We start from the raw sequence: 17,932 nt of genomic DNA, 5'->3' as shown, positions 1-17,932 counted from the left end.
TATTCAGAATCTCCATTACTAACTACCACCGGCAGCGCTAATCACTCACCAGATAGTGTAAATACTGTCCACTGTGATCTTCCCAGGAACTCACAAGCCCTTGTCTAGGCCATGACTGCCCATCACCAGAACTACTGATGGGCCCTAACTGACCCTTCTTTCTCTTTTCTGATCTCCAATCCTACTTACACTTCTGACAGAGGTGTCTTCTTAAACCAGGCACCTGAGCAATGCCCTGGATAAACAGCCTCAAGGAATTCTACCCTACACGTATGATAAAGCCCACACCCCTCAGCTCAGGAGCTTCTAGAAAGAACTCCAAGAACTCGTATGACCTGGCCCCAGCCAATCTCTTTAGCTTCATCTGCCTCACACTCCCCCTCACTCACTACCTCACTCTTACTCACTCCAGCCTCCCTATACCTCTTTCTCCTCTCTCGACCTTGAACAAAGGAGACTTGCCCGAAATCCTGCAATGGGCTGACCTCATATCTTCACATGGCTGACACCTTCTGGCTATTCAGGTCTCATCTCAAATGTTACCTCCTAGGTACAGCATTTTGTGAATGCACAATCTAACTGCTGCCCTCCCTGCCAGTACCATTTGGTCAACCGTTCACATTTACTCCGTTGCATTTCCTGTAAGCACAGCTCAGCATCTGGAAGTCTCTACTTAGTGTTTATCTCCTCACACTTGAACGTAAGCTCTGTGAGCACACACACCTTGTCTCCTCCCTCCCTCCAGCTCCTGGAACAGTGCCCAGCACACAGGGAGCCTGAAGGCACATCCCTCCACATCCTCCCCCTCGCTCTGCTTACATGTCCACTCCAGCATTTCTCATAGCACATCTTTTATTTGAACAGCTCTTTCCAAAGGAAGTGAATACAAGGAAGGGAGGATATATCAAAATATGGGAGGGAGGGAGGGATGTGTGGTTGTAAAATGCACCTTCAAGTTTTGTAGTATTCAGTGTAGAGGGTGTCCAACCTTTTGGCATGTCTGGGCCACACTGGAAAAAGAAGAGTTGTCCTGGACCACACATTAAATAATTTGCAATACATAAGCATCAAAAAAAATCTCATAATGCTTTAAATAAATATACGATTTTGTGTAGGGCCACATTCATAGCCGTCCTGGGCTACATGTGGCCCACAGGCCACAGGTTGAACCCCCCCAGCAAAGGACTTATGTATCTTTGTTAACATAAGATACATAACACCCATGTGATGTTTCATAGTTTTTTTGATCACGCTATAAACAGTGGCCTTTGAATTTCCTTTTCTGTGTATCAGTTTCCTATATGTCTGTAAAATAGATTTTTAAAAATTTATATTGACCTTGTTAAATTTAATACTTAGATCTAAGTAATTTTTAAGATTCCATGTATGTTTCTATGCATATAATTATATGTTCGATTAAAATGTTTAATTCCTCCATTTAAAATATGAATATTTAATATCACTATTATTTTCAAGCACAAGATATATAAAGCAAATCATTAAAAATTATAGCTGCTAGTGCTATGCAGGGTATTGGATACAACGGTATTATAGGGGACCTGGATTAAAATAGTTTTTAAAAAATGGTGTCTTATACCAAATTATTATGATTCATCATCTTTACTACATTTGAAGCTCCTGGAGAACGATATCATGTCTTGGTTATTTGTCCATATCTCACCAATCCCAGTGAAGTGCCTTGTCTGAAGTAGAAACTCAATAATGATTTTTTAAATAGGACTAAAATATCCCAGCACATGGGCCACGTCCAATAAATACTTAGTTAACTGTAGTAACCAATGACCTTGTTGAGATGAGTGTATGCTCAGCCCTGCTCGGAAACTCTAACAAGAGACTCAAGGAAACAGAAAATACTCTTATCATTATTCATATAGAAAAACTTCATTTCTCTGGGAATGAAAAAACAAATGCACCAAGAAAACATGTAAGTGGCTACCTGTGCATTTCTTTATATGGCTATTCCTTTTTCCATGTGATCCTAACTTGCAGCCGAAATTCTCCTCCCAAAATTCTGCGAACCACACGTTTCTTCGATTATTGGCAAGAGTTCGGCTTCTGAAGTATCGATCAAATCCTGTGTTAAAGAAGAAAGGCATGGTTTTAATATTCTTTCATAATCAAAACCAACTACTGAGATCTTAAATATTATGTTATATTGTGATCATTGCATTAAAAAAAAACAAAAATGCGTTAATAAGTGGGGGAGAACTGAAAGCTTCTTCCCTTATGGCAAAAGCCAAGAGGGATCAGTGGACAACATTTTCACCCTAACCATTCACTATTCGGGCACCTGGCTCTAGGGATGAGTGTAGCAGGAAATCTTGTTGTTGGTGTTATTGCAATCTCTCCCTCTCCTCCCAGAGGCAGTGACCAGCAGTCCCCTGACCTCATGCTAAATATTCAGAACGAACTTGGACTTTTTTCATTCTCATATTCTCTCTTTCTTTCTTTCTCTTTCTCTCTCTCTCTGCCCCCACCCCAGCTGGGGGTAATGTTCCAGGCTTCTATACTTCTACCCACCTCAAAATTTACCAGTCTTATAAGTTCCATTTTTAGCTAATTCAATTAACTAATCAGTACTAATGTAATCTTCTGGAGTCATGGTAATGGGCTAAAGTGTCAGCCTGCTAAGCTAATGACCTCTTTGAAGGGAGACCACCTGGAAATAATGCTTCACTCAAAAGAATAATGGGAAAGGTGGGAATTTCTATCACTATCTAGACCATTGGCAAAGACATTTGGGAGACAGACTGCCTTTCAAGGGTGCTTCACATCTTTGCTGTAGTGTTTACTCTATCCACAGGGTCAGCCTAGCATCACCTCTTCATTTTCTGTGGAGCAAGCACTCTCTCTCCAACGGTGCTGTAAGCATTATAGATGCCCATGGAAATGAGAACTTAGAGGAAAATATCATGGAAGTCACTAACATCATAGAACTAAGCCAACTATAATTGCCTTTCTTAAAAAAAACATCCAATAGGTACTCCTCTAGTGAAAAAAATACGCTGGGTTAAGCAGTTACTGTCTTGGTGATTCTGCCATCAGAACTGAAAATTCTATCCGTCATCAATAATGGGTGTGTTTCATTCTATGCTGATACTCTGGTTTTGCCTTTGAGTTTTGATTTAACTGAATGCAAACAAATTCTCTATGGTTCATCCTTACCATCAATTGATGTTCTTTTGGGCAAAATTGTCACAGCCCCTTCAGCAATTTCTTCCTGCTGATAAACAGGTGCTATTTTGGATCCCCAACTATCTGAGCCAATCCAGAGAAAATGCCCACTTTGGTTTAATTTTTTCGCTGCTTCCAATATCCTCCTACAGGAATAAAAATAAATAAAACATACCACATTTATCGCAAAACACTACATTTATGAATGTTACAATACAGCTATATCAAGTTATATACACTCAGTAGGTCACCATTAAACAATCAGTCTATCATTCTAACTGCCAGGGCTTATCTCCTAAAGGAAATAAATATACTGGTGACTTTAACTCCAGCAGCTGCTAATTAGCTTTATTCTTAACCTCATTCACTTTATTCCATCATCCTTACTTGTCTCACTTCTTTCAGTCCCCAGGTTTTACTCTATAGACATTTCAGACTTAGAAAGTAGAAGATGGTTGTGTCTCTGTGCACCAGAAGGCAATCTGTAATTGCATAAGAGTGTTGCAATTCCTGTGAAATCTCACAAGAGTCTATACTGAATACGAACTATGTCATAAAAAAGGATCTGGGCCACAAATCTGATCCTACATAAGGAAGAGGAGCAATCAGCACCTGATGTCATCTTCATTGGCAAACATAATCACTGCGCGAGCGTTAGGTGTTTCTAGCAGGCGTTTGATAATTTTTTCAAATTCTCCAGGTCTTGGCTCACGTGGAATTTTCTGTGATTGGGCAATGCAAACACCACCTATTTTTTTGGAAAAAAGAAGAAAGTGATTCAGAAAGGGCATTTATTTAATTAACAAAGTTAATGAGGTTAGCTATCTTATAAAAACACATGATTTGGTACAGAATATTGTTTCTCAAAACATCTGCTATTCTCACCTATTAAGAGCAATTATGTTTGTTTACATTATAATGTGTGTATCAAATAAATTACATCAATTACTTAATCATACATCAGATCAGGAGTATTTTTCCCCAAGTTTAAACATTATCTTTGTGGATGTCTATAAGAAAACCAGAGTGAACAAAAAAGTGTAACAAGAGTTAAGGAGTCAAGGAAGTTTTGGGGTCAAGGGCTGTTTTGATTCATTTAACAAAAGTTGAAGGACAATTGCCTGGATTAGTAAAAAGCATGAGTAAGTCTTTCTGATGCATGAGACCACCAATAGAAGGTCCTTTAGGTATTTTTATTTATTAGTACAGCTCCTTTAAAGTCAATTTCATCTTATAGCTCATAGTAATTTAGCAAGGTTTTTGTGCATTAGCATAAAGACATGTTATCAAACAAGTGGTCTTCCAGACTGTGAGACACTGGCAAGTCCTCAGCTGAAATGTCTCAACCATGAAAATCAAAATGGCAGACATCTCATCTCACTATTACAGCAGGAAAAAAAATATTCTTTTGGCCTTTCCTTCTAGGGTAAAAAGAGACCAAAGAGAAAAGTTTAGAATAGATCTCTTCCACTGGACGGGGATAGAAGGAGAAAGAGTATCTTGGTTGCAATAGAGCAGAGACAGAACACATGCTAATGCTAGAAAAAAAAGCATGTTAGCAATATGTTTCAGTCCTATTATGATTTAAACAGACTTTTTAGTCAGTTGGGTATTAAATCACCATTTATACCATTGCTTCAGTAGGAAAAAGCATTTTTACTCCTAAACAATTAGCAATGCATTCAATTATCCAGAAGTTACTGGTACCAGTGTATGCTCGCATTAGGGGAAACACTGGGAATACACAGTCTAATCCAGGAATTAACATCCAGTTTGTGAGACAGACATTCCAATAAATTATTATGGACTATGTAACACATTTTAGAAGAGAATGTATCATACAATGAGGGCACAGAAGAAGGCATAAGTAAAATGCTTGAGAGAGATGGATGGTAAAGGGCAATACACAGCCATATGGGGACAAAAATAGAACATTTCTGAAACAGGCCAAGGTATGGAAAGACCTTGTTTGATTATGGCCTATGGTAGAGACTGGCTGGGGTTTGAAGTTGGAAAGAATGGTCAGATATAGTTTGAGAATGACTTTGTTAGACATGCCAAATAATTAGGACTTTATCTTGAAAACAGCAGTAACCCACCAAAAGTTCAAAAGCAAAAGAACTACAAAATGGGCTTTATGCTTTGGGGGAAAAATCTCAGGTAGCCAAACAAAGACAAAATGTCTAATAGCCAGACAACAGGTGTCCGGTGCACTGTGATCAGGCTTAACATGTATGAAAACAACGTATGATTAACAGTTGTAGATACTGAAGGCTTAGTTTTCTTTAGGTTAGAGCATGGTCCAAATTATCTCTGTGATAGCAATAATCTTACTAACTTTACAATATTCAGGGGTGGGAATTGCCCATAATCCATAGATGGAGCCTACAGTTAGCTAGTCTACTGATAATTCATTCATTCCTTCAGTAAATATGTATTGTGTGCCCACTTGTCTGTGTGGGGGCCGTGGGATGCAATGGTGAATAATAAAATAGACATGGTTTCTGCCTTCACGGAGTTTAGAAATATGCATGAGCCAGGCATAATGCAAAAAAAAAAGGTATATAATTATAAATCATGACAAATCCTATGAGGAACAGCAATGGGATTTTTTTAATCCTCACTTAAGAATATGTTTATTGAGAAAGAAAGGGGGCAGAGAGAAAGAGAGACATGTGGGAGAGAAACATCTGGCAGTTGCTTCCTGTACACACCCCAACAAGGATCAAACCTGCAACCTAGGTACGTGCCCTGACCAAGAATCTGACCAACAACCTCTTGGTGTATAGGATGCTCCAACCACCTGAGCGACCCAACCAAGGCAGAACAAGGTAATTTAATTTAGATAGAGCAGTGCTCAGGAAAAGACTCCCTAAAGTGGTATCACTTAGTTGAGGTCACAAAAAAGAGAGAGTGAGGGTAAAGAACATGGGTAAGGGCAGGGAAGAGCCAGTGGAGTTAATGAATGATGGGGAGAGAAGTATGAAACAAAGACGAGAGGTAGACAGGGGCCAGATCATGTATTGCTGTGCAGAGCCTATGGAAGATTAGGAATAATTAAAATGTTTAAGTTTCTCACTAAACATTTCTCACTGAATGTTTTAGTAGCCCACAAGTAGCCATCAGTTGTTATGTCACATCATTGCATCTTACAAAAGAAAAATGGTTGAGGATTGCTGATGTAGAAGGAAGCCTGGAGTGGAAAGAACATGAGGCAATGAGCCCAGTTGGGAGGTTATGGGGTTAGGCAAAGGGAACACACAATGCTACCTATGCTGAAGACGAGCATATGGAGCTGTCAAATAAAAATTGTATATATTTACGTTGACTGATTCGATCTAAGTAGGAGGTAGTGAGAAATCACTAAGCATGACTTTAAGGTTTTGTCCTTTGTGACCAGTTTATGTGATGTCACCATTAAACAAGCAGGAAAAATAGGAGAGTGAACGAACAGGTGTGTGAAGGAGAAAAGCATGATTTTGATTCAGGACAGGTTGTCTTTGAAGTACCCATGAAACATCAAACTGAAAAAGTGGGTCTGGAGTTAGGGAGAGAGAAGGGAAATGTAATTATAATTTGTCAGATGCTGACACAGGAGGTAGTTAAAGTGTTGGGAGTAAAGAGATCACTCTGAAGGAATATTTAAGTCAACACTAAGAAATGGGGAATGATGGAACTAGAAAAACCCACTAGTTTTGGAGAGAGGGCCAGTGAACGAGACTTGGAAAGGAGTGATCACGTAGTTTGAGGAGAATCTTTTGGCACAAATTCTAGCAGTAAGTTGAAAACCGTGTATGTCTTTAAAAATCAAACAAACAGGCAAAAAACTGTGGTGACTGGAGGCATTAGGTAACTATAGAAATGTAAGATCAAAACTGTAACACCCACTAGGGAACAATAGCTTTTTTAATGTATGACTGCCCTTTTAATTAAATGGCTGTGATTACTTAAGCATCTCATTAAAGACATGCCATATCTTTAAGTATCATTCTGAGATTACTACTAACTTCATAGCCAGAAGGTTGGGAAATTTTTATTATGACTATTTCACATAAGGCAAACAGAAAATCCAGGCATGGACTTTAGTCTGGATTCATTGATTTATTCATTCATTCAGGAGCTATTGAATATTTTTCTTAGTTAACTTGGGTTTCTACATTGTCTAAATCTACTTCTTACTCTTTTATTCCTCTGCCTCACCTAATATTTTTCAGCCTGGCCCATTTGTATTTTTCCAGAAAGTGGGATTGCACAATTAATTGACTTTGGCTGAACAAATACTTGTGGGAAACTGCTCCACATGGCCCTTGGCTGTTTGGTGCCTTAGGGATATTTTATTAAATCATGGACTGCATTGCTTTTCAAGTGATTAGAGTTAGAAGATTAGGATTCTCTTCTTAGCCCTGAAACTCATTCACGCTTTCTACCTTCATATCTGTCACAAAGCCAGACAGTTAATCCATTTATATGCACTCATTATCTACTAAGTTTCAGGAGCTACAGACATTCAGAGATTGCCTGTCCTCAGCAACCTTACTATTAAATGACAAGATGTGCACATTAAAAAGCCAAATCAAAATGTAAAATTATCTAATGATAAAAGATAACAGTGTAAAATATTAAAATACACTAATAATTAATGTCATCTGCCAAAATAATCCTATGACTTCACAAGAAGTCATTATATACTGTTAGGGTTTGATTTTTAAAAGTGAAATTTAGTCAAATTTTCAGGCTTAATCAAAACATAGTTTCTTACAATGCTCATTATCTATTTATCAACAGACTCTCTGGCTTGATTTAGATTCCTGGAGTGGGCAGGAGGAAGAGGAGCTGCCCTCCATCAAAGACCATGTCTACTGCATCTGTTTCCCCAAACCTCACTCTGGAAGAGTATTGACTGTACAATTCCAGGAACACCGACTTTCTTATTCTGTGGGTGTGCTTAGTTCTGCAGGAAATAATTTTTGAAGCTTAGCATTTAGGAAAAGAATGTTGTATGAAGGAATTTACAACTGACTACTTTTTAGAATTTCCTGATTTCATTGCCTATGGAAAGTTCTTTTCCTTTAGATTTGATTCTATGATAATAATTAAGTTCAACTTAACACTGTAAGGTTAGATGCACTTTATAACACGTGAGATGGCTCATTCCTGGTCTCATTCGCTCTATGATACTTTACTGCTCCTAAAGGCAGAACTCTAAGGTTTGTGTTATCACCATATTTCTGATGTGGAAACTGAGAAACATGGATGTCAACAGCTAGCAAGAGGTTGGAATCCGTGTTCAAAGCCAGATCTGTTCGACTCCAAGTTTATCATCTTGCCCATTGATAAATGACTATACCTGTTGCTTAATAGTTTAGTGAATAAAAGAAATTGATAAATAAGATAAAGCAAATTTAAAGACTCTTTTAAAAAACTCAGCAGGGTACCCCTTACAAATCTAATTGATAGTTATATAAATATAGTAATTCTATTGAGTACTAAGAACTTAATTAAGATACTTAGATCTCATTCAGATTATAGAACTGACTTAATCTTCTTCAGTATATATGTAACCAGTCTCCTCTCAATAAAGAAATAAAATTAATATACCTTAATTAAGTTTGTTAAAACTATAATGTCAAAAATAAAAAATAAACTTTCCTATTAAAAAAAAGACACCCCTTCCCAACTGCCCCTGTAAATACCTGCCCTCAGGAAGACTTCCCTGGATTCTCCAGTCCCCCCTGCACATTTGCACTGCAGCAACCACAAGAATTGTGTTTTTAGAAATTGTGTTATTTGTTTCACCCTAGTCTATAAGCTCCATGACTAATGAACCTAGTCTTTCACGTTTAGCATCATACCCCCCAACACCTATCACTGCTTGGTACACAAAGACTTCAATGAATATTTGTTAATTAATAAATGAAAGTCCTATAATACCTATTGCTGAAATAAAGAAATAGATATGAGACAATCCTGCCTTCGAACTCCTCTCAGCCAAGTAGGGGAAAATGCATACAAATATATATTTAAAAATAAGTAGCATAAAAAAAATTACATCAGGTAATGTACACAAAGTTGCCAAAGAAATAAGCTCTATCTCCCAAAATAGCTTTTAATGGGGTTCTATGAATTAGAGTGTCACCTTAGCTTTAGTTTATTCATCTTTCAAGTTGTACAATAATTTGCTTTTAATGATACAAGAGCAAATTTGTAAACAATTCTATTCATAATTTTTATCTCTTTAGAAAGCTGAGAGTTGTGGGTGAGTAGCCCAATGTCTCTTGCCTGAGAGATGAAAGGTTCATGTCAATGCACTAGTTTGCTAGGGCAGAAAGATGACAGAATGAGAAAGAAAACAGCCTGGGAGCCAAAAGACCTGAGGACGGGTCTTGTGTGACCTTGAACTAAGTCTCTTATGTCTTAGTTTCTTTACTTCTATAACAGGTTCATAATAACTATGACCCAGGATGTCAAGATAATTAAATTCAAAGGGTAAAATGATAAAGTTCTATATAAATGTGGTACATTATTATTACTATTATCAATAACCATGACCAGATAAGCATCATCACCAGACAAGAGATGGGAGATGATATTTAGACCTAAAACATGTGTTTGTCAACAGATCATTTTCTTAAACCCTTCACCATTCTTTGTATAATATCAGATATCTTAAATTCTGAGAAGTGATGCTTGCCCATTGTCTGTAATGACTATCTTGTAGATTTGTGCCTGTAAATAAATAACTAAATTTCACTGTCCACTCGTTATTGGCCATCACAATGTGAGAGAGGCAATCTCAATGTGAGAGAATATTAAAAGTTAGTTACACTCTCTTCCCCAACCCCCAACTTTATACCCAAAAGATCTAAGTCCCCTTTCAAAGGAAGTCCATAAGTATTTCAAAGATCTGGGTAGAAAAACTAGAATTTACTCTTTAAAAGAATAAAAGAATGGCAAACACTATTAAACTATTAATGGCACCAACTATTAAGAAGTAAAGTTGTGGAAATAGCCACATGTTCTATCTCATTTAAACATTTTCGTATAGACTATTAATTGGCTATAAATTAAAAACTGAGACAATATTCTTGTCAGTTGGGCTCCCCAAAAGCAGACCCTTTGAAGGAGTTTGAAATGTATATTTACCCTTGACCTCTACTCGATAGAATGATGAGGAATGAAGCAGGACTGGGCAGAGATGTCCAGCTGGCTGTGCCCCCCCCCCCCAAAAATAGCCAAGGCCACGGGGAGCTCTGAGGCTAGGATGGCCTCCAGAGTTGTCCCCAAATTAGGTCAGGAAGGTGAACCATTATACCTCCACATCTATCAATCATTGGATATGGGCATTCCTGGGCAGTGGGGCAGAGACATTGAGCAAGGCAGCTCTCTGTGGCCAGGCATCCCTTCAAGGAGCTATAGAGCAGTCTCCGAGGCAACAGCAACATATTCTTCACTGAATGGAGGTCTGATTTGATGGGAGACTCACCATATATACAAATTAAGATTTACAGATAAATGAAGATGTATCTCTAAATTGAAAATAAGTCAAACCATTAATAACACTTTATTGTTTAATTGCAAAACCCCTCTTCGATGAGGACTTATTGCACAGAGAAAGGCAATGCATAAAAGTAGTCTAAAACTGGAATTGTAGCTAGCTCAGAGAAGAGAAATAGGCTCATAAAACTGCCCGGTATTTAGAGTTTTGTTAAAGCAATCGAAAAAAATAAAGAATCATGGTTTTAGTTGTTGCTTATTTTTAAGAACAAAATTTATATTAATAATGTCCAAGGAAAAAGATAAAACAAGAAACAATGTCAAAGCACCAAGCTCCAACTGTGATAAAAAATCAAAGATTAAATAATTAGAATGAAATTGTTACCACAGGTAGCTAGATATAAATAAAGGAAGGGAGCAAAGGGAATCAGACATTATGAAGTATAATAAGCTAGGGAAGTGAATTGGATAATAAGCCTGCTTGCTCCACTAGAAAACTACAGCTTCACACACTCCCCAGGGGACCACCAGTTGCTTTCCTACAAATTACTGGGAAAAGGGAAAGGGGTAGAATAACAACGTAGAAGCCTAGAGGGTATAGGGAGAGGTGCTTCTATTTTGAGGCATGTGCAACAGGAGCCAAGATGACCATAAAGACCTATCAGTCTAGCCTGGGAGAAGGATCAGATTGGATAATGGACACAGGACCCCAGAAGATCTAGGAGATGGACTGGTTACAGGGAGAACCCAACACCAGCCCGTGAAAGATTGGGAAATTGAATAGTTATTTTGAAAAAGTGCCTGGCCCTTCCCAAACTCAAGATAATATAACACAAGTTTAATAAAAAGTGTTTCCTCCTTCTCAGTAACACAAGCTCACCCCACTTGTTTCTCCATGTTCTCTCCATAGCAGCCACACAGCCTGGCAGCCACACAAACTCCAAGTGCAAGCTCGGGTACAGCAATGCAGCACCAACCAGAGTGCAGCAGGGAACAGACTACACTGATGGATGGGGACAGACGTGCACTAAACTGGATTAAATGGATTAGGCATAGCACAGTTTGGAAACTGGCCTTCCCTCTGTGCTTGATGAAGACAAGGATTTTTTTTCCACAGTGAGGACAACGGGCAACGAGATACTGGGGACCTGGGGGCAACCTTCTATTTCCACCCAAATAAATCGTTACCACACCAGAACTTATCCTTCCATGTGGGTCCCTGAAAATGCTTTTCTTGTGGTTCTACAAGGACCCCATTTCCACCGGCTATAAAATTACTTACAAAGCTACATATAGAATATTAAATGGGATTCTGTAAAGAACAGGATTACTACCAGTATCTCAAGTTATTACACAGTTTTGGTCAAGTTAAGTTCTAAGTAAATCAGATCAAGTCTCTGATTGTATAAATTGTCAGATCTGCGTGACAGACTGGTTTCGGTACATAAACAAATCGACATGATTAAATTTTATCAGATATTAAAGAGAATAACTGAACCTTTGGTAAAAAAAAAAATGATTGGTCAACATTTTCAATTGACCATTAAGAAATTGTCTATGGAAGACTGTTTTTGTTCCAATAAAAATGTGATATAACTAGTCAACTATTATGTCTTATGAAAGCACCTTCAGATAATAGCAGTGAGCAGAACCAAATAAGTTTTTTTTCCTTAAATACAATATTAACACATAAACTCTTAGGCTCCAGATCCCAACTCCAATTTGAGAGTGGAGAGACTTCCTCATCTCCAAGCAATTCTCTGGACCCCAACTGTCCTACAGTGCAACTCCTGACACTCTCTACAAAGATATAGCATCAGAATCCACATGTTAAGGGTCCAGTTCCATAAGACTGCCTCCCTCCCCAGATTGTTAGCTTTGGTTTTCCTGGTAACCAGTCCTGTCCCTAGGTTAACTAAGGTTTTTTCCAAAGTCATTTTGTTAACAGAAGACACCTTAATCACACCATCACTTTAGAAATTCCAAGGGCTTTAAGAGCACTGTGCCAGAAATGGACAAAGACCAAATATATATTTATTATAAATCACAATATCACAACTCTCCACTCTAATTACCCTTAGCATCATTTCTTCCATCTTTCTGGAAGCATAACCGAAATAACAATTTTGGCTTACTATAATTGGTCCTTTGTTGATAGTTGAGTTAAATTTGTTCTAAGGTTCAAATAAGTGTAATCACACCTCTTCCAACAGTATTTTCACTTGCTTAGGTGGTGTACAATTGGGACTTAGCAGAAAAGTATATCACATGATGAAAATGTGTATATTTATCAGCTTAAAGTGCACTTTGTGAAAGAGATTTATCTCACACATTAAATAAAAGGTGTTATCTTTAACAACATGGGTTTAAAAGAGCAAAATTACACTTAAATTTGTTTCTCTTCTCTCTCTCTCACATACACACACACACACATTTTATGCTTTTTCTTTTTATCAAAGCAATTAAATGAGGGAATGAAGCTGCTGATACAAAAGAAGCATGAGCCAAATGCTGCTCCCCTTTATGTCCCATGAAGAACAGCAATATGGACAATCCGCTATGAAAACAAATAGCACAGAGCTCCTCTCCTGCCCTGCCCATCTCCATGGGAATCTCAGTTAGATACTGATGCTCTGGAGGGAGACTGGGCTGAGAAAGGCTCCCAGGGTCAATGTCCATACATACTAGGCTTCCTAGCTCAGCCACAGCTCATCACAGATCCAAATGTCTGCTCAGGAAAACAGTGGGATGCTGGTTACAGATATCATCTCTGGGGCACAACATCCTGGCCCTTCACTTGCTGGCTATGTGACTCCGAGTTAGTTATGTGACTTCTCTGTGCTGCTGTCCTTCGCCTGAAGGTTGAAAAGTACTAGTATCTTCCACATGGGCTAATGTAAAGGGATTAAATAAGCACATAACAGATCCATTTTTTTCTTAGAAAATACATTAGCTGTAAATTATTGAAAATAAAAATTGACAAACCTCAAACAGATATGGTAGCTCACTTTCACCAAGCAAAATCCATCTATGACATTATTTGTAGACATCTGAGATTGCTTTCCCCAAATGTACATAGAATAATAACTCTTACTAGAGATTCAAGGCAATGGGAATGTTAACTGCAGAAACGTCTACAGTTAGAAGGAAAGCTCGTGTTCACAAGAGACAGCTAAACATATGATGTGTTGCCTCTTCTCACTCCTGAAAACTGGAAATATCTAAGGAGACATGGGCATTGGGAAAGAAAGACAAAAGAAAGAAGACAAAAGTGAAGAGAGACTAGAAAGCAGACCATCCAGACTAGAAGTACCTTTTGAGGTACACAAAATATGAATTCCCTATAGGGTCAAAACAGCAAATGTGGGTGAAGAACGGTTGGAAAAGGAACTCTAGATTAGTTTTAAGTAAGTTTTCTAATGTGTTATTTGCATTTTAATTTATTTGGATTAGTTTCTTAGTATTATATTTGGAGTATTTGGGGACTTTAATTACCCTGTGTTTGTTTTTGCCATTTCAAAGTAGATTTCCAGGTACTGGGGCCAACAATATGACAGGAAGGTTTCAAAAGATAAAACTAATTCCCTGTAAATGCTCAAATGCCCAATATGAACAGACTCTCTAAGAGAAGTTCCATATTTTCCAGCCCATTGCCTGGAAAAACTATTATGCCCAAGACTATTAGAATCAAAGTGAGCACTGTTTAAATTTCTTATTCATTCTGTACTAGAAAAAAATTAGTAGTAGACTTTGAATTAAGCTTATTATAGTTAAAAATGGCATTGGACTTTGAATGAATCTCATAATTAATTTAGAAATTAGTAATTCAGTTATAGATTAGAACTTCATTACAGAATTATACCATTTAAATTAGTGAGGGACAGGGCAGACATTGGTGTCATTTACCCTTCTTCATTCAATAAATATTTATTGATCTCTTATAAAATATCAGATACTTTAGACACAGTGCATACAACAGTGAACAATAGAGAGGGGCCTCTGACTTCACAGAGCTCATGTCTACTTAGAGGGTCTAGTGAAGCCTGGTACCTGTGGACATTCACTAAACAGATGATGACCTAGTGAATAAGAAGTTCCTATTTCATGATGTAGTGAGTTGATCTAATAAAGAGGCAATAAGCATATCCATGTATTAAAAATATCATCATTGAGAAAAAGGCAAAGTATCTCTGTATCTGTATTATATCTGTACATAACAAAGTCACTTACAACATTGTCTACAAATAGGACGCTCTCCACGGCATCTCAATAGCAGCTAACCAAGCTTGCAAACCATGAGCATTCTATCCAGCATGTAAGTAATACCTCATTCTACTTATCAGCATTACCTAAATTCTGCCATACGTTGGCTTTCAATCAGTGGTTCTTACTCAGAATAGCGTTTTCAATAGATACTCAAAGTGGGCTGACATTCTCAATTTAAGAAAGAGGAACTAATAGCTAAAAGATTATTATTATTTTAGCTAACTAACGCTTTAAAACAAGAATTGCATCACCACCAATGTACAGAAGTGACTAAACTAAGAAATAGACTTTATAGAACAAAAATCAGCACCGAAAGCATATGAAAAGTCAGCTTCACACAGATGCAAGTACTTGTGGTGTTTTTCTGTGTAATGCAACATCATTTTCCACATCAGGATTTGATCTATGTGTGTGAGATATAAAAAGGTTAAAAATATAGTTATATATTTAACATCTTGGGTACAAATAAAACTAAAAAGAGAAGAGAGTTTTTGATAGCAAGCCATCTTAAATTTTAATTATTTAAAAGACTCTTTAAAAAAAACTTAACAGCTTTACCAAATTATAATTGATACATAAAAGAGCTGCACATATTTAATGTATACAATTTGATGGTGAGCCTAGACATATGCATACGTCTATGATACTATCACCAAAATTAAGGTAACAAATGCATCCATTATTTCAACAAGTTTCCTTGTGTCCTGTGTGTGTGAACACTTAACATGAAATTTACCCCTTTTACACATTTTTAAGTGCATAGAACAGTGCTGTTAACTATAGGCACTATGTTGTACAGCAGATGTCTAGAACGTCTTCATATTGTAAAACTGAAACATCATACCCATTAAACAATGACTCCCTCTTTTCCACTTCTCCCAGCCCCTGGCAACCACAATTCTACTCTGTTTCTATTAGTTTGACTATTTTAGTTACCTCATATAAGTAGAATCAGACACTATTTGTTGGGAGAATGGCTCATTTTAGTTAGCATGACGTCCTCTGGGTTAGTCCATGTTGTCACAATAGAACAATTTACTTCTTTTTAAGGCTGAATGCCATTCTATTGTATGTATATTTCACATTTTTAATCCACTCATTTTTCAGGGGGTACTTGGGTTGCTTATATATTTTGGATTTTGGGAATAATGCTGCAACAATACAATCTCTTCAAGATCCAATTTCTTCACATCCTTGCCAACACTTGTTATTTTTTGTTGTTTAGTTTGAGGTTTTTAGGGGGGTTGTTTGTTTGTTTTTGGTAATTGCCATCCTTACAAGTGTGAAGTGATAGGTCATTGCAGTTTTAATTTGCATTTCCCTGATGATTACTGATGTTGAACCCCAAAGTACAGACCTCCTGAGTCTAATCCTAATGGTCAAGTGTACTCATTGTACTTTGCTATTGTTTCTTAGTAACTGTCTCCTTGGTCATTGATCTTCTCAACATACATAATTCAACACGGAATCAACAAGTAAGATAGTATAGGATAGGGGGAAAGGCAGAAAACTGTAGTTGAACAATTAAAATTAAATTAAATTAAAAAAAACAAGTAAGATAGTATAATCAAAATGTTTTCTACCATCAGAAATAAGTAATTTAGAAAATGTTTTCTGTTCTGGTTCAGGTTGGACAAAAATTTAATTCATTAACATCCTCTCAAAAGAGTGTCCTGCAGGTTCCTATTTCCCATGAACAAAGGCATGCCGGCCGTTACTGATGGAGCATTAACTGAGAGCATTTACTCTTATTACATGGAGAATGCTCTGTAGGACTTTGGAACTGCAAGATGAATAAGAAGACATGGTTCCTGCTCTTGAGGCACTCAAGGTAAGTAACACAATCTGTAAAAAAAATATTATAATTTGATGTGAGAAATGCTGCAATACAGGAAAGCCTGGGAACAAGGACGTAGGAGAATGGAGTGAAGTAACTATGAATTAGATTCACCGGCCTGAGCCAGTCACCATGGGCTGCATGGTCAGAGAAGTGTGAAAAGTGTGTGTATAGTACATCGATACACACCAGCATCAGCAAGTCAGAAAACATTTCAGAAGTGAGCTGTGGATGCTTTAGCCAGGCAGAAACCAGCAACGGCTATTTCTGACTGAGGGTGCCAGTCAGCAGACATGTTCGGTATTTCCCATGAAAATGTAAGTGGCATTAATAAATAAAATATGATGCACTAAACACCCTGTATTTATGTACTAAAGGGAATTTAATTTCACTTTTCCACAATAAGAATAAGCAAGTCACTTTGGGGTAGAAGGAACCCAGAGGAAAAATAAATAAATAACCAAGAAAATGGCCACTTGAAGGAGAAATAGCAAAACCCAGGATTTCAGTTGGGTTCAATAAATTTTAATCACAACTAATCAAACAGCTATATACATAGCATTTTTTATTTCAATGTTAAAATATGTCAGAACTTGTAAGAAGATTTTTTTTTAAATTTATTCCTATTACTGAGAACTCTGAAAATGTTTAAGCTAGGGCAAAATCACATCATTTCAGTATTCACTATCAAACATACTTTCACTGAAACCAAGAAATTTCTACATCTTTGGTGTTGTAGGAAATTTGGCAGGTGTGTTATTACATTTTGCATTACCTTATGTCATTTATCTAAAGGGGTTCTTGAAAGAACATTAAACTTTCAGTAATCCTAACATCGTCCGAGCACAAAAATGAAAACCGATCAGAACCACAAATGACGAAAAGATAACAATTTGTTACCTCACAAATTTCGGTAATATAATTTCTAAAATTTCTGTTCATGCAGTGACTGCTAGATAAAAACTTACCCTGTTTACAAATGTATTGTCTTAACCATATATAGCACGTGAATAGCTTTAAAATGAAAAACAATTTGGCTTGTGAAAAGAAAATCCCGAAATATAAATAGTATGCCAAAAATCACTGCTTCTATCCTTATAACAAGTTTTCTCGGGATGTGATGTGATTTTTCTCATCCCT

At 37.2% G+C, this 17,932-nt stretch overlaps 1 protein-coding gene across 6 annotated transcripts in view; it reads right to left on the bottom strand.

Annotated features, from left to right (window-relative positions):
- The window catches only part of GRM8 (glutamate metabotropic receptor 8), an 826,045-nt gene that overhangs the window by 452,240 nt on the left and 355,873 nt on the right, over positions 1-17,932 (bottom strand). For all 6 annotated transcript variants that reach the window (XM_053657130.1, XM_053657129.1, XM_053657131.1 and 3 more), the window contains 3 exons: positions 3,808-3,943; positions 3,187-3,341; positions 1,958-2,095 (listed from right to left, as the gene is read on the bottom strand). In XM_053657130.1, coding sequence (XP_053513105.1) covers positions 1,958-2,095; positions 3,187-3,341; positions 3,808-3,943 — 429 coding nt within the window. The remainder of the gene's footprint in view (positions 1-1,957; positions 2,096-3,186; positions 3,342-3,807; positions 3,944-17,932) is intronic.

Source organism: Artibeus jamaicensis, unplaced genomic scaffold (genome assembly GCF_021234435.1).
Source record: "Artibeus jamaicensis isolate MK-2021 breed Jamaican fruit bat unplaced genomic scaffold, CSHL_Jam_final scaffold_3307, whole genome shotgun sequence".
NCBI lineage: Eukaryota > Metazoa > Chordata > Mammalia > Chiroptera > Phyllostomidae > Artibeus > Artibeus jamaicensis.
Note: the sequence above shows the minus strand (reverse complement) of the source record. Positions and strands in the feature narration are given on the sequence as shown.